Source organism: Phyllobates terribilis, unplaced genomic scaffold (assembly GCF_046119375.1).
Source record: "Phyllobates terribilis strain yellow unplaced genomic scaffold, ASM4611937v1 Scaffold_3__8_contigs__length_932513732, whole genome shotgun sequence".
Taxonomy (NCBI): Eukaryota; Metazoa; Chordata; class Amphibia; order Anura; family Dendrobatidae; genus Phyllobates; species Phyllobates terribilis.
In genome coordinates this window covers 417,555,159-417,573,263 of record NW_027362763.1, presented here as the reverse complement: position 1 = coordinate 417,573,263, position 18,105 = coordinate 417,555,159, and the positions used below count along the sequence as shown (strand labels likewise).

The following is an 18,105-nucleotide window of genomic DNA, read 5'->3' as shown; positions in this document are numbered from 1 at the left end:
TGATGGAGGACATAAATGCTCTGGATTGGAAAGAATACAGTGGTGTGACAATGCACAAATCCCCTACAGCAAATTACTATATTTTAAACCCTTATCAATAGACCACTGTCTTCTGAGTCCAAGCCCCAAATGTGCTGCGATGTCTTTTGGCATTGCAGCATTAATGCTCCTGCAATGTATCAGGCGCAAGCCGGGACTCCGTAAGGGACCGTGGGGAGGAGACAGAAGCAGTGTATCACTGCTATAGGCTGCACAGGGCTCCGTCAGCACTACGTAGTGAATAGAAGCATTGATAATGCTGGGGTTTCTGTTGACCAGCAATAAAATGATCAGTGGGTGTCTGCAAATCAGCTGGGTCTTTGCAAACCCACATAAGCTCTGCCAGTGACTTGTGGTTCCTATAAAGGAGGCCCAAGTTAGGCTAGGTTCACATTAATACAGTGCTCTCTGTGGCTGCTATGCCAGGGATTGAAAAAGACGCGTACTTCCAGGACAGAGGCCAGACAGCATCCACAGTGACTCCATCGGCTTCATCAAATTGAATGGCTCCATCGGGTCTCTGTTGAGATATGGATTACGACAGAAACGGTGCCATATTGCTTGGAGAACACTGTAAGTGTGATCCATCCTTACAGTGAAAAATGAACAAAAGTCTCTAACTGATGCGACTGGAGATGAGAACTATTATTACCATTTAAACGCTGCTGTCAATCTCTGACATACTAAGCCCAAGGTGTCAAACTATGTCTATGAGGGAACGTGATAGTTTCCCAGTAGCTGTTATTCAAAATGACAACGCAAGGCTACACGTTGCTTCTGTTATTGAGATTAGCCTGCAAGGCCTAAATGTGCTACCACAGCCTGCAACGTATCCAGCTCATCTCCCATCAAAAAATTCCGGGACATCATTGATTGGCAATTACAAAAGGGAGCTGCCAGCAGCAGATCTTGAGAATTTTAGCACACAAATGCATTCAGCCTGGCAGAACATTCCTCAGACAACTATTGTACTACTGCAGACTTGCAGCGCTGCGGTCCTGGGTTCACAACCCACCAAGGACATCTGCAAGGAGTCTGTATGTTCTCCCCGTGTTTGCGTGGGTTTCCTAAAGGCATATCTATAGGGAATTTAGATTGTGATCTCAATGGGGACAGTGAGGATGTCTGTAACATATTGTGGGACTAATGGTGCGAGTTCACAATGTAATGTACACTGATTTCACAGCCCCACTACATTATTTTTCGAACATAGTTTTTAATCCACCTTTTTAACATTTGTTCTTTTTAATACTGCATTATTCAATAATCACAAACCTGTCAAAAGTACGGCCATAGGATGAGGACTTGTTAATGTGAAGGTCTCGAGTCAGGTGCCACAGGACTGCAAATCTACCATGAGCCTCCATTCTAATTTTCTGTGAAAAAAAAGGTAATGGTTTATTAAAATGTTCAAAAATGTTAAAGGGGTTACTGAGTATATCATCACACATGTACCTTGTCCTTGTGCGTCAGCTGCTGGCTGATGACATCTTCACATATACTAGACGATGGGACCAGGTTGTGGAGCTGATAGAAAAGTTCTACACTTCTTTGATGGTGTTGTGGGGTCCGGTCACCCATCTGTTGCCACAGTGTTATGGCCACATTCTGAAAATAGAATAGGGAAGGGCGGTAACAGATACAGTAAAAAAAATGCATAATCTTACAGGAGACTGCAAACACCAAATTACATTTATGGTAAGAATATGTAATATATATAATCATCTAACATTTCAGAAATCATTGCATCTACCTTAAAGAAATCCGTTTTCTCAGCTATATAGAGCAAATTGCCCTCAGTGAGGGGAGGCCGGATAACAACAGACACTCTGCCTTGGTTTGGGCTCAAGGGCTGAGAAGCTTCCAGGCCATTGGCATTTTCTCCTGTTACAACTGCAACTGACTGGGTCAAGCCGACCAAGTCCATAACAAGAGATATGGCAACACTCTGTACGCTGAAGTCAACCGCAGCGCTGCAGGCGTTCATGAGGGTCTGAAGCCACATTGGTGGTTGTACCTTCTCACAATCTGCTGAAGACAGAAATAAAGTATATTAATACTGCGTAGGCCATTACACACAACCCTACAAGATGCAGAATACTAGAGGCAATGCATCAATGACTTTTCGCAGCTTGTTTCTTCTGCTTCATATTTACCAGGCGTTTAAGTCATTGCAATTTAAAAACAAAGCAAAGAGTTTAGTCAACTGAATGAAGGGGAGATGTTTAAGAAATAATCCCTTCGCATACTGGGTGGACCATAATCTACCCTATGACTGAACTGCTACCATTGAAGAGATCCCTACAGCTGAAGACCTCCATAACCCTGAAAGCACTTCCCCTTCCCTATAGAATACAACATATAGACAAGCGCAAAATCCTCAAAGAGGTTGTCCAGGACAGCAACACTGATGGCCTATCCTCAGGATAGGTCATCAATGTCTGATCAGTGGGGGTGCGACACCTGGCACCCCCATCAATCAGCTGTTCCCAGTGTTGGCAGTGGTCGGAACTATACAGTACAACTCCACTGATGGAATAGTGGCAGCAGTCGGGTACTGAACATCCACCTATTATTGTTTGGATAGGGGGTGGAGGCCACGGCCACTACACAGTCGATGGAGCTGTGCTGTGCAGCTCTGCAACTTGAGCAGTTCTGGTTGCTGCCAACATTGGGAACAGCTGATCAGCGGGGGTGCTGGGTGTCGCATCCCTACCGATCAGACATTGAGGACCTATCCTAAGGATAGTCCATCACTGTTAAAGTCCAGGACAACCCCTTAAGGTCACGTTCACACAGAGGTTTTTGAAGTTTTTTTTACTGCTTCTTGTATGCTTTGAATACTCTTCCTATTCATTTCAATGTCCAAACAGCAAGTTTGTTTTAGCGTTTTTTTTCCCCAATAAGGTTCTGAAACTATAGCCATGAAAAAAAAAATTGGTCACATCTTTGAGGTGGGTTTCATGAAGAATCTGAAAAAAAAATAGGTAGAAAGCCGCTACAGCCCCACTTGAAAAAACTGTTAGAAAAAATTTAAAAAAAGTGTTTCCTGAAGTGGATTACTCTTGGAAAACTTGTCTGATTTTTCCGCTTCCAAAAAATGTTGGGGCTTATTTTCAAGTTTTCTGTTGTAAAGCTTTTTGAAATGTTGCTACATTTTTGCATAACTATGGGTTTGGACACCAGTTCTAGTCAGCTCTGCCAACTTTTCCAAAAAAGTGGGTGGAGTTCAGACAGGAGGGTGTGTGGCCAAGCACTTTCCAACAAATGTATCCTAATTTGAACCACAAAAGTGGACAAATTACAATATAATGTATGCCACGACCCTGACTGGCATACATTTCTTGCATTGGTGCAAGTCAGCTGAAAGATGTGTCTCTTTTAAAAGGGACATTTCACCAGCTATGGCATTTTAAACTGGCCACATAATGGAGTAGTGGCTGCACAGTTGAGTAAATGGCTTTTATTTTTTTTAATTTCTCATCTTTGTTGTGCAGATATTGGCTTGCAAAATTTAGACTGTAATTTCCCCTTCAAACAACAGGGTGTTAGCAGAAATTGTTTTTTTGGGGGCGTGTACTTTTTTCCCTGAAGGACATTGACCAATCATAAGCAGGAGGCGTTATACAGGGAAAGGAAAAAAAAAAAAAAAAAAAAAAAGAACATGCCCCCAGAATATGTCAGACCCGGCTCTGTCTGCGTGAGACATAAAATAACACAAAGCCCTGCTTTCCTCACTGCTGGCATCTCCTGTGATTACAAGCAGGGGGAGGGAAGTAGAGCAGAGCTGTGTCTCATATGTAGCACTTTATGCACAATTTGTCTGGGTGCTTTTAATTATACAATTCCTTTACATTTTTGCCTAAGTGTGAGGTAGATACACTTTACATTGAATTTTAGATATATCGCAGTTTGCAGTTATGTAGATCTAAGACCACGTCCACTTACCCCCATCTCCTTTATCTGAATGAACGTCTGCGGTGTGGCTGCCTTCTGCAATATACACAGGAAAGCTGGAACACTCCAGGAATAGCTGGCAGGCAGCGATGAAGGCTGGACGATATTCTTTTGGTGAAATCGGTTTGTTCATTTTCTTTTCGCCAGTATTTTCTGTGCCCTCCCATTTAGCGCCATCTGTTTGACCTCCTGATTGTTGTTCTAATGTGGAGCTTAAAACGCTCACACTCTTCGGAAGAACGTACAGAGTAATAAGTCTTGTGAGGAACTGCTGGAAATACTCCAAGCAGAACTGCATTGCTGTTTTCTGTGCCGCCTTTACACTGTGAGTAGCTGTTCCCTTTGGGCTTTTACAAGACGGTACAATCGTCTCTTCAGACCCTACTGTGGAGGCAGTTTCCGTTTCTGATGAAGTGCTACCCAAGGGCAGACCAGCTGCACTTTGTCCGTCATTCAGCGCTCGGTCAATGTCATCCACTTTGTCTTCCTGGTATTGTACAAATTCTGTAAATCCACTTTCTGAAGATTGGCTGCTTGGTGGGTTTTCCCCATCTTCAAACACATCACCTGGAATTTCAGCAGAACCCGGGGACAACTAGAAAATAAATTATCGTGTGAAACTATATATAAAAGTAGCATTAAAAGTCCTCTTAAGCCGTCTATATGGGCATGTAGGTCATAGGAAGCTAAATAGCCTGATACCTTGATATCTGTGATCAGACATCTTATTCCAGAGAAATCCATACTGTTCAGGACTATGGGCCAAACACTGATCTCCCTGAGAATCTGCCTTCAGAGCTTAATTTTACATGAAAGGGGTCATTACCAGTATGAGACATGTAGATCAGGAGAGAAGACTGTCAGCCATTACATGTCTCACATTGGTGACACCCCCTATTATTTATTATGCTTTGCTTAATAGTGCCATTGTATTTCGCAGCACTTTCCAGACACTCTCATCACTGTCCCCATTGAGGCTCACAATCTAAGTTCCCTATCAGTATGTCTTTGTAGGGAGGGAGGAGACCTGAGAACCCAGAGGAAACTCCCGCAAACACGGGGAGAACATACAAACTCCTTGTGGATGTTGTCCTTGGCGGGATTTGAACCCAGGCTGCAATGCTAACCACTGAGCAACTGTGCTGCCCACTTTCATTTAATAGAAGTTCTGGAGGTAAACTCTCGTGTGGAGATCTATGTCTGGCCCATAGACCTTAACAGCTCATAAACATATTAAGAAAAATGTGGATTTCTCTGGAATAAGACATTGGATCACAGATATCGAGGTATAATTGAATTCAGCTTCCTTTGACTTACATGCACACATAGACAGCTGGGGGGGGAGGGGGTTGGACTTACTGACAGATTTAAAGGGGTTCTATAGGCTTGCAGGGTTTTGTTCCAAGCTTGGACAACCCCTATAACGTGGAACTCCCAGAAGTGTATTTGTGTGGAGAACACATTCTGTTTGGATTTCTTCATCACATTGACATTATATGAATTCAAATCAACATACACCTCAATATACAAGGGGGTGGGGGAAATTCTTATAGTCCTCTTGGCCCTCCTATTGCCTATCCAGCCACCAGGCCCTCTAATCCTCTTGAGCTGCCTTCTCCATACAGCAGCGTGGCCATGCGGTCACATGGGATGCGTCAGAGGGAAAGGTAAGGGCCAAAGAAAAAAGGACTAGAAGAGTTAATTTTTTAACCCACTCTTGGGCCTCAGAATCTAACAAAATGGCAAATATGAATACTTAAAAAAAAATTGTAACTAGATTGGTTTTTAATGGGGCAAAAGGGGGATGATTCAAACTTTTTTGTTGTTTTTTTTTTATTCATACATTTTTAAAAATATTTTTTTCACTTTTTACTGTGTTAGCTTGAACCTGCAATCGTCTGATCGCCTGCAGTATACATAGCAGTGAATCAGCCCTGCAATGTATAGTGAAAACCACTGTCTCCTATGAACACCAGCTAAATCTTAGCTTTCACGGAGAATCTACACGTACACGATAGGTCAGCCCACTGCGTCTAATGAATATATAAACTCAAATATTGCAATATTGCTGTGAATGTAAAAAATGTAAGGTACTTACTAAGCGTTTTTTGATCAAATAGCACAAAACCCATCCAACAGTGTGAAAGTGTACCTTTTAATATGGATGGTCCCTAACCACTAAATGTCCTACCTCTCCATGTGCCAAACCAGCCTCATGTGAATGGGGAGTGAAAAGGAAACCAGGCGTAGCTCGCAATTTAAACCTTGTATAGGAAAGATGGGTGGATAAGGGTGCTGAGTTCTAGAGGGGGCCACCCCCCGAAATGTACGACACACAAAGAAAAAATAGGGCCCGCACAATTTTAGTATTAAATTAATGCACAGGTGCAACCAGCACCCTTATCCACCCATCATTCGCACATAAGGTTTTAATTGTGAGCTAGGTTTCGAGTTCGTTTCCTTTTCACTCCCCATTCACATGAGGCTGGTTAGAAGCCATCCATAAGAAAAGGTCACCTTGACGTGGTTGGATGGCTTTTGTGCTTTTTGATCAAAAAATACTAAGTACCTTACGTATTTAACGTTTATAGCATTAGTCACAGTGTGCTGACGCATCATGTATGTATTTTTTTCTTTTTTTTTCACAGGAGAATCGTCATAAGCACGGAGGTCTTCAGCAGAGCCCAGGGTGTCATTGCAACCCATCGGTGCCCGTGATCACGTCATTTGCCACGGTCAGAGATTGAGATCTCCTTAGCCCCAAAGGGCTTAAGAAAGTTCCATGGGAAAAAGGTTCTTATGTAGAAAAAAAAGCTCCAATATAACTCAATTTATTCATACAAATGAATGACCTACATTTAAAGCTAGCATTAGAAACAATATATAAGCCAGCACCAGTCTTACCTTCCGATCCTCCTTGTCTTTACCGCAGCCATTTTGGCCACTGGGAAGCTGGAAGGAGCCTTCGGTGCCTGCAGACAAAAGTGGAGGTTGTACTTTGCTGAGAATCTTTGAACAAAGTCTTAGCGAATCGGTTAACTCCTTGAAGTCGAGGGCTTGGAGGTGGCTGGTCAGGGCAGATATCATTCGGAGGAGCAGCTGAGGCAGATGTTCAGTCTGTATCTCAATATAAGTCTCCTATGATGAAAAGGAAAAAGATGGGGCAATTGGTTACTTTCTTTTCTAGTAAATGTGTATCTAAAGGTTGTTTTGAGGTAACTAATCTCACTTAGGAAGAGAACAGTCTCTAGTGCCACCTATTGGAAGCAACAAGCTGAAAATCATTATCGACCCATTCAAGCACTGTGCCACATGACTTCGCACATAAAGAGAAACTTCAATCGCCATTTACATACAGCTGTTTCAGGGGAGGATACTATTGGTGCGGAGGAGCGCGCACACACACCGACCCTGCAGAAGCGGAGGAGCGCGCACACACCGACCCTGCAACAGCGGAGGAGAGCGCACACACCGACCCTGCAGCAGCGGAGGAGAGCGCACACACCGACCCTGCAGCAGTGGAGGAGAGAGCACACACCGACCCTGCAGCAGTGGAGGAGCGCGCACACACCAGCCCTGCAGCAGCGGAGGAGCACGCACACACCAGCCCTGCAGCAGCGGAGGAGCACACACACACCGACCCTGCAGCAGCGGAGGAGCATGCACACACACACCGACCCTGCAGCAGCGGAGGAGCACACACACACCGACCCTGCAGCAGCGGAGGAGCACGCACACACCAGCCCTGCAGCAGCGGAGGAGCACACACACACCGACCCTGCAGCAGCGGAGGAGCATGCACACACACACCGACCCTGCAGCAGCCATGGAGGTACATCCTTCTCTGCTGTCTGATTTGGTCTCTTGCTACACTGATCCACAGAGTAGGTCATTTTCGGGATAATTATAGCTGAAAAAACAGCAGCCACGATTTTGATAGGAGCCAAGTCCCTTATAATGATCTGATTAGTTTAAACTGAGTTTTGGGAAGAGATTAGAAAGGAAAATTTCACTTTTTTGTAAGTATATTTTATACTTTGCTAGAAAGGAAACTGGAAGAAACAGGTTCCCCAAAATATCCCCTAACTCAGGGTTCCCCAACTCCAGTCCTCAAGGCCCACCAACAGGTCATGTTTTCAGGATTTCCTTACTATTACACAAGTGATGGAATTATTAAAACATGACCTGTTGGTGGGCTTTGAGGACAGGAGTTGGGGAACCCTGACCTAACTTATCGATATTGAAAAATAACCTCCAATGTTTTGGACAATCAAGAAATTTCCATGCAATTTCCATGAAAGATTAGTAAAAAATGACATTTTAGGAAACAAAGCCGTCCTCTAACTGGACGTTTCATTTCAGTTTATATGCTCCCAAAATGGATCAAAAAATAACAAATGTGAGCATAGCCTTAAATGATAATGAAGTTTGTTAATTATTAGTTCATCTTTTGATTTACCAATAAGGGTCTATGGCATTTTTTATACTGAGTGCCGGAAATACTCTATAGTGAACAGAGAACGCATTATAACATTAGCAGTATTAACTGGCAGAACTTGCAAACTTACAATAGGCCATTAATTTGATTTTTTCGGGGGCAGCTTTTGCCAACCCTTGTAATTGGCGGATTGCAGAGGCCATGGCGTTTCAGCGAGTTCCACCTTCTCTACAATGCTTACAGGCACAGCAGCCTTTTCATTCACTTGAAAGGGGAAGCGCTGGAATACCAACACGGCTACTACAGTCTGGGAGTCGGATACCCTTTGATTTGATTGATTACTGCTACTAGCTTGGAAGATAAAGATGTACACTACTCGACCCTCTGAGGACAGGACAATAAACTACAATCATCACATATGCCGCCGCGGTGGTTGGCGCTCGGTGCTGCACCTTTAAGGCTATAAAAAGTTAGGGACCCACTGAGGGGTTCACCATGACGTGGCAGTGGGCTTCATACAGTCTGATCAGAATGTTAAGCAAAGAAACTCATGTTCAGTTTTGTAAATTTTTGCAAATCAATGTATGATGTACAGTTCACGTCATGTCTTTTTTCTACAGCCCTAGCACACAATCATCACGTATGTATATTAGGACACCACTATTAATCTTTAGAAAAAGCACAAGTAAATATGTTCATGTCAGCACAGTAAGGAAGGAAAGGAGAGAGAAACAGGCGGTCATACAGTACCTGACAGATCACTCTCATACTTCTAGTAGGCTTGGGAAAGGAAAGCAAAGGTTTAAAAGGATGGAAAAAGCAGGATCAGCAGTTATTAGATGTGCAGAGAAAATAACATGGTGTCACAGAGTATTATAAAAAGGGTTAACAGCAACAGTCCCTGGGGGAAAACACAATGCCATCTGCACTCAACACTGGTGATGGCTTTTGCTGCCAGGCACTGGGTGGGTTTGGCAGACCACCCATGAAGATGAAGCCAAAATATAACATTTACAGAGTGGTTTTCTATGGAAACAGAGCTGCAATCCCCTAATAAATGACAGTTAACAGAAATCTGAAGCACTAGTCAGCAATCTTCATTTCAGAAGGTTTAACTGGACGCTATGGCTGAGATTCATCATTTGTGATTTTTAAATTTTCCTTCTCTTGTAGTATCCATTGCCAATTTGTAGGCAAAAATTCTTCAAAATTGCACAAAGTCATCAATAGGCTGTAAGGCAGGCATTGTGCATCACACGTATGTGTGTGACTGGCGTCTTATGCAAGCCTCATCTGGGTGCATGTATAATATTACACAGCCACCCACTCCATGAATTAGTAGGTTAGTGAGTGGTTGCTCCATCAGTTTTTTGCACATGTGCTGCCCCCGCCTTTATAATGGAGGTCTGCTGCATCTGTGCATTGGTAATCTGACCTGGTATTAGTAAGGCTGTTTTTTATGTTTTTTCTAAAATTGCACACTGGGTTGATAGATTTTGCTCAAAGTCAAAAACATTAATCTTCTTTTGCAATTTTTTTTTAGTGCTAAAAAGTTGCATGATTTGCAAATGAGAGTAAAAATGTAACCCAAATAACTGGTGTACATAAAATCACACCAGTGAGGAGGTGGGGACATGAACGACAAATTTTGTAACTTTTAAATAAAAAATCATAAATGATGAATCACGTGAAAACATCTGGGAACCCCAAACTCTGCCCACATTGACGAATATAATAAACAAACTAACAAACAGGTGAACACACAAAAAGAAAGATGAACATGGCGCAAAAAAAAAAAAAAAGGCATAAAAGCAATAATGATTAGGCTCATATGTTTTGTTTTTTAAAATCTGGCTCAGATAGTCATAAAACAACCCTGTATTGAAAATGCAGAAATTCTTACCAAAGACACAATATCAAGCAAGAAATCCACCAGCAAGCAGAAATTGATGAGTGGTAACTCAGACTGATTACCGTCATCATCAGACGAAGGCTGAAGTCTGGCGTGCAGCGTCCTCCTAACAGAAAGAATAGGACACAATTTCCAAAATAATGTAAATGACTTTGCATTGACCTATCATAAGACAGAAAGCTAAATGGGATGTAGGTGGGACGTTGTCTCAGCTCATACTATACAATTAATGACCAAGGCAAAATTCGATTATTAAAGGATCACAGTTATAGATTGTCAAATTACATTTTCTGAAAATTAAATCCATAAAATGGAACCATATTTCTTAAAAACAAGACATTTAGGAAGAAACTGCACTGGAAAAAGTGCAAGAGAAGAAAAAAAAAGGAAAATATCAGTAATATGTCTGCGGCGGGACTTAACTGCAGGGGATTTGTCACAGCAGAGTTAACAATCGCTTACTTGCCTAAAGGCCCAATAATGCCTGCAGTGTAATAAATCTTCCGTAGAGCCTGAGTGATATTAAATAAAAAGCAAAATAAAGTGCCGGATTTAGAGTCAATTTGTACTTACCGGCAACATTCTTCAAACCAACGGGCAATGTAATCCCACATGTAATAAGGCTCAAAGGAATTAAATAGAAGGTTGGCGGTTTTAATGAGCTCTGCAGTCCTCTTGTTTTCCCGCAGTTTACTTAACAGAAAAAAAAATAATTATTTTATATTGCAAACATGTAGGCAATGTAATGGGTGCTGCTGCCCCTTCCAGCATAGCGCTAGTATGGCACACAAGAGGTAAAGTCGATCAAAAATAACATGCAACTTTTTAATAATCCACAGACCCATGCATACGGTCCAGTGCTCTTTGTGGGTCTTTGCTTACATTCCTGCATCCATGTTACTGCTGCAGCCAATCACTGGCCTCATGCTAGAGCATATGGCATCTAGTGATTGGCTGCAGTGGTCATGTAGATGTAGGTTATGTCATCACTTAAAGAAGCACTCCCATCAAAGTTTTTATTCTCTTAATATATAGCAATCCTATTATATAGCACGGTGCACTTACAATTGCTCATTTTGCCTTTCTACCAGTTAATTCTTCTCTTTTCTCTGCTCTGTGTATAAACAGGAAGTTTCTTGTTCCTGCAGAAATCATTCCCATCTTCAACTCCTGACCCAGCTGCTCATCCTCCCCTCTACCAGCCAGAGACTTTTGCAGTGACTGATGACTCATACAGGGGAAATTGACCTCCTGTTTCTACATAGAGTTTAGAAGGATTCATCTAGTCAGTATTTCATCTCGTGATGTCATGGACCTCATGGAAAACAGCATAATTAACTGGGTAGAAGGGCAAAACAAGCAATTGTAAGTACATAGTGCCATATGATATAACTGCAATATATTACCCATGCCACACAGGACAGATGCTAGCTGTATTACATAGCTGGTATCTGCCTTTAACAACCATGATCAGTGCTACTGCTGATCTCCGCTGTTAACATTTTAAATGCAACTATCAATCACAGACCGTGGCATTTAAGAATTGCCATTCAAGTGTCGCAATAGGCGTCATGGGAGACTGAATTTTACTATATACAGCAATAAAGCGGTATTGATGTATACAGCACAAGTCAAATTTTGAAGTCCCCTATGGGGACTGAGAACAGAGGTAACTAGGAAAAAGAAGAGAACATTGTTTAATTCACAAATAAAAAAAAGTTATGCGTTTTGGAAAATGATGTCATAAACCATTTTTTTTTTTTTTTTTTTTTTTTTTTTTTTTTTTATAAGGTTCAGAAGTCTGGTGTCCCTATAATCACACTGACCTGGAGAATATGGTTGCCACGTCATTTGTACTGCACAATCAACTCCTCAAAAATGAAACCCAAAATACAGTGATAGAAGTGCGCTTTTTTTTTTTTTTGCACCATTTCACTACACTTGCATTTGAGGAAAATAAAAAATTCTATGGCTTTCTCAAAAAGTAGATGACGAAATAAAAACAAAAATGAAAAATGGCTGCATTGTTACAGGGGTTATCTGGGACTATTCGATATTTTTTACTATGTGCCAAAGAACTAACAGGCAGGTAGTTACTAACTACCTGCTTGTGCCAAGTGCCAATCCAGAGTGGTCACGGACTGCTCCTGCCGGCGATTAACCAGCTAGCACGGACATCACGTTGACAGAGAATTGGCTTCTCTTCCATTCTGCTCTTTTGACAGGGCATGACTGCTGATTAAATGCTGATTCACAGCCGGCTCCCCGCTGCATATCTGCGGGGAGTCAGCTGTCAATCAACATGACTTCAGCAGTCACGCCCCAAAGACAGAGCAAATAACCAAAGACTGACCGTCACTTCCAAACAGAACACTGGTCTGAATAGGTGTATACCTGAGCTGATAGCCTATATTTATATGGATAGGTAGGATCCTGCAGTAATTAAAACCGCCACGGGCTGATGGGTGGAGTGCTCGGTCAGAAAACCTATATACAAATAACAAAAGACTGACTGTCACTTCAACAATGGTGGGTTTAATTGCAGCAGGATCCAACCTACCCATATAAATGTAGGCTATCAGCCCAGGAGAGGAATCACATTAGGATAGGTTCCCAGCAAAGGAGATCACCTTGTCATTGGGCATGCATGAATTGGCCAAATTAAGTGCTGAGAATCTTAGTTTTTTTTCCTATTTTCTAGAACAGTAATACAATTCAAATTTAATATACTTCATGTTTAGATGCTTTAGCATTAAAAAAAAAATACAGAGTGCAACTTTGTCACCAAACACAGAGTAGACCGGAAGAGGAAGATCTGCTCTATTGATGTGGAGCAGCTGAATCGTCGTTAGGAGCATCGGTGACCAATCTGAGCTGGCATTAGGTAGAAAAGGCAGATAGTTAGCAACTATCTGCTAGTTAGATTTTATGCCCATAGTAAAAAGAATAAAATAGTCCTGGATAACCTCTTTACAAGATGAAAATCCCAGACAATCCTTAATAAACAGAAGGCAATGATTCAAATCTTTTGTTACTGGTGAGATCAGCGTTATTAGATTTTCAGACAGATCTGTATCCAAGGGGTAACGTTTCTCCTTGCGAAGAGTGACATGTTAAGCATGTCAAGGTGAGGAGACTTTTAAACCGCAATGCTCCTCTGGGAAATATTCAAATTGTCTCTTCAGAGAGGAAGAGGACTAGAACTCTAGTGCCACCTATAGTAAGTAGCAATTCTAAAAGTCAATATCGACCCTTTAACGAGCCTTGTCATATGACTTATGACAAAAGCCAGAACCATAATCTCTGGCTTTTATCCCAAGTTATATGGCAAGGCTCGTTAAAGGGTCGATATTGACTTTTAGAATTGCTACTTCCTATAGGTGGCACTAGAGTCCTGGTCCTCTTCCTCTCTGAAGAGACATTTAGACAGATTTGTATTAATCCCGTCCAATATCCATTACCTGCTGAGCTGCGCAGGGTCCTTGCTGAACGGGGTTTGTGTCTGTAGATCCAGCTCGGCTTTGCACTGTGTATATAATGTTCTGAACACTTCAATTAACACGTCTTCCAGAATTGCAGGCCCTGGCACCAAAACAACCATACAAGTGTAAACCAATGATCCAATGCCAGGACCACGTACAGTACATCAGATGGAACACCGGATATTGCAAGAATACTCCAGAAAAAGGGCTTCTGTGCCAATCACTTGTTTATTCACACATTTTACTTTATTTCTCAGCGGAGATCAGTTTTGCCTGCAGATATTAGTAGTGGAGGGTAAAGCACACCTTATGGCACAAAGTATCCAGAGACGGGGAGTATCTGAACGAATACTGAGCATTCCATACAATTCATTCTGAATGATCGGGCAGAACATATGTGTAGAAAGTAGGGATCACAAGGAATCACAAATGGGGGAAATTACACCCAACTTCTTAAAATTGAAAAAGACAATAATACCAAGCTCAGGTTTGTCCAGTAAACTTATCAGGATGCGGAAAGGCTTCAGGTCTTGCATCAGTGCTTTCTCCCGGCTCAGGTCTTTTCCTTGTAAAATTCCCACCATCGCCTGAATAAAGGAAGGCACAGAGAAGCATTGACACTCAATACTAGCACATTTTTCCATTACAGAATCTTTTTCTTGCACTAGTTGATCTTTTTAATATTTCCTTTTGTACATCAGAGGCTGAAAAAAATCAGTCACAAAGCATTCAAAAGCGACAGCACTGAGATACCTATACGATAGCCAGTGTCAAATGAAAAGTCAAGCGACAGGTTATTTGAAGACACTTTAGAAAGTTCAAAGTTGATCAGTCATTATATGAGAAATATTGCTACATCTGGATAATGGCACCTGTAAGGAGAGATGAGCAATTTGATTTGAATTGGCTTGGTCCAGGCATGGGCTAGTCCTCCTGGCAGGTGGTCTTTACTTCTGTGCCCAGCATTCTAGGCCTGGTATCCCGGAAGTCTCTGACACTTACTAGGTCTCCATGTCGTCATGATTGCCCATGAGGCATAGAAAGCACACAAGATGCGCCCAGGACACCAGGCTGAGGATGACTGTTGTAGAAGTGAAGACCAGAGGCAACATAAGGGTGGACTGGATGCCTGATCAGGCCAGTGAGAATGAAATTGCTCATCACTTAACTGTAGGTGGTACTATAACCCCCCATTCCCTCAGCAATGACTGGCAGCCCACATTTAAGCCAGTTTCACACATCTGACCCAAAGTTAAGAGTCTCATAACTGCCTACGAGGCTCTTGAGTTCAGGTCAGGAGAACAGCGGCCGGTCTAGATATCATGGTCTGTACTAGGACCAAGAATGTCAGATGTGTGAAACCCATACTGAAATATACACAATGAGTGTAGGGATAAGGTGGACTCAGAGACCGCTGTATTCTGTCGTAGGCTGTATTAGACAGCCAGCACAATATTTATGGTGTCATTTTGGCTAACTGTACCGCAGGCAGCATATTAGGAGGACAGATTTGATTTAATATGCTCATTACAAGTGACCACTTTTTATGTCAATCAGATCACAGGTTAAAGCAGTAAGTCAAGTGATCATCTAACCTATAATCTAAGTAAGGACAGAAACATAAGTAACAAGTAGGGTATTTAATAAGCTTTATGGCCAAAGCCAATGGTGTTTTTAAAGGGAACCTGTCATCAGGTTTTCCCCCTATAAAGTAGAGCCAGCACCTGTACGACCTCGTATTTACAGCATTCTACTATGCTGTATATACGTACTCAATGCGCTGTACAAAACACAAAACGTAGCTTTTATTATACTCACCTACGGGGCGGTCTGGTCTGATGGGTGTCTCTGGTCTTGAGCCGGCCCCTCCTGTCTGCTTGCAATTGCCATCCTCCTCCGTGTGGATGATGGGTCCTACGTCATCCACAGTGTCCTCCATCGCGTTCCTGTGCAGGCGCACTTCTCTGCCCTCAGACGGCAGCATAAAGTATTGCAGTGCGCATGCGCCGGGGCTTTTTGACCTTTTTATGCACATAAGCAGTACAGTACTTTGCTCTGCCTTCGGCAGGGCAGAGAGGAGTGTGCCTGCGCAGAAGCATGATGGAGGACACTGTGTGGATGACATAGGGACGCGTCATCCGCAAGAAGGGAGACAGCCGGATCAAGACCAGCGATACGCATCGAACCGACCGCGCAGTAGGAGTACAATAAAAGCTCTTTTTTGTGTTATGCAGAGTACATTGGGGACAGATGTACAGCTGTAACAGAGGGCTTATAGGTGCTGGCCGTTCTTTATATGGGAAAAACCTGGTGACAGGTTGCCTTTAAAGAAGCCCACCCATCTATATATTTTTAATAAGTGTGTGTATATACATCTAATGGATTGTGAGAGTACTAATATACTCCCCTACCGCTGCTCTCTCGGGGGTCCAGCGCCGCTGTGCTTCGCTTCTCACTCATCACTGAAATTGTGACTATCTAGTTCACTCTGATCTGTGTGTGAGCCAGAGGTCTCTTTTACAATGTAAGTCTAAGGTGCTTAGTTCTGACGCTCCATGGGCTTACACTGTAAAAGTCACTTTCGGGTCACGCAGAGCGCAGTGTGACCCAGAGAGTCTCTGCAGAGCAGTGACGTCACAGAGATGTGGAGCAGAACGCCTGTGGACACTGGAGAAAGCAACAGTAGCTGCGTACATTAAAAGGATTTTCCCACAAAGTACATTTTAATGAATAGATCTTGGAATAAAAATAAACTCCACAATTGGATGTGTTTAAATAAAATGTTCCTGTGCTGAGATAATCTTATACATGTGTCCCTGCTGTGTACTGTGTAATGGCTGTGTCTGACCGTACAGGAACATGGTCTGATCATACCACAGCTCCTGGGCAGGGGAGGAAGCAAAAGAGTATACAGACAGGACAGTACAGGATCACAGCTGATTCTTTCTGTGAGGTAAAATATTTCTCTGCCTGTTTTAAGTAATATTTCACCTCACAGAAAGCAGCAGCTGTGATCCCGTGGTGTCCTGTCTGTATACTCTTTTGCTTCCTCCCCTGCCCAGGAGATGTGGTATGGTCAGACCATGTTCCTGTACTGTCAGACACCGCCATTACACAGTAATTATTATTGTTCCAAGATCTATTGATTAAAATTAACTTTATTTGTGGGAAAACGGTTTTAATATACTCTTATTACATTACATGCTCATACACACACTAATTGAAAAAATATAGATGGGAGGGCTTCTTTAATGTGATTTATGGCAAAAAGTATGTGGACACCTCACAATTACACCAATATAAGTTACACTAACATGAGCATAAAAACTCCAGGGGCTTCCCCATGCCATGGCTAAGTGGTTGTTTGCAAGCTTTACATCACCAAGCACAATGCCAACAATCATATGAAAGGGTATAAATAAGTGAATGTGACACATGCGGAGGTTGAGACTGAGCGCTGAGCATACAGAATCTTATTGTGATTGTTCTCACCTTCCAAGCAGTTATTTATGTGAGGTCATTCACTGGTATAAGCCATCAGTGTAATATATAGTATGCAAAGTCCAGCTTCTCATGTTGTGTAATATGTGTAATATGCAGATGGCTATTTTATCGCTTGTAAGTCTAATAAAAAGAACTTGCACTTTATAATTCCTATCTGCCAGTGCTTCACCATTGTGCCTCGGCTTGCAGCGCTTACATTTTTTTCCATTATGAGGGAGCGGCTGTCTGAATCTCACTTATACGTCTGAATGATTTGGATTTATGTGCCCTCTTGTATTGTACCAATGCTTCCCTATCTGGCAGTCTGATGGACATATCTGGATTTGATGAATGCCAGTAGAATGTGAACTGCCTGACTGTCCACCAAACTATATAGTTGGCACAATGCAAAGGATAATTTGATGGGATTGTTTTACAGTGGTGGTCCCAGACCCCTCCGTTCCATTAAAGGGAAATTTTAAAGCTTAAGATCATAGAATCATAGAATGGTAGAGTTGGAAGGGACCTCCTGGGTCATCTGGTCCAACCCCCTGCTCAAAGCAGGATTCACTAAATCATCTCAGACAGATGTCTGTCCAGCCTCTGTTTGAAGACGTCCATTGAAGGGGAACTCACCACCTCTCGTGGCAGCCTGTTCCACTCATTAATCACCCTAACTGTCAAAAAGTTTTTTCTAATATCTAATCTAATATTTTGGACAATTCTGTTCTTCCAACTTCGTGGGAACAATTTAGGGAATGTTATTTCTGTACCAGCGTGACTGTGCCCCAGCG

General features: G+C 42.4%; 1 protein-coding gene across 7 annotated transcripts in view; it reads right to left on the bottom strand.

Moving 5' to 3' along the window:
- Positions 1-18,105, bottom strand: part of DOP1A (DOP1 leucine zipper like protein A) — a 79,737-nt gene that overhangs the window by 23,104 nt on the left and 38,528 nt on the right. For 3 of the 7 annotated variants that reach the window (XM_073675623.1, XM_073675626.1, XM_073675624.1), the window contains 10 exons: positions 14,307-14,415; positions 13,808-13,928; positions 10,920-11,039; positions 10,338-10,452; positions 9,185-9,214; positions 6,901-7,134; positions 3,988-4,591; positions 1,793-2,070; positions 1,495-1,647; positions 1,315-1,415 (listed from right to left, as the gene is read on the bottom strand). In XM_073675623.1, coding sequence (XP_073531724.1) covers positions 1,315-1,415; positions 1,495-1,647; positions 1,793-2,070; positions 3,988-4,591; positions 6,901-7,134; positions 9,185-9,214; positions 10,338-10,452; positions 10,920-11,039; positions 13,808-13,928; positions 14,307-14,415 — 1,865 coding nt within the window. The remainder of the gene's footprint in view (positions 1-1,314; positions 1,416-1,494; positions 1,648-1,792; positions 2,071-3,987; positions 4,592-6,900; positions 7,135-9,184; positions 9,215-10,337; positions 10,453-10,919; positions 11,040-13,807; positions 13,929-14,306; positions 14,416-18,105) is intronic. The other 4 variants (XM_073675625.1, XM_073675628.1, XM_073675627.1 and 1 more) reach the window with 3 other exon arrangements.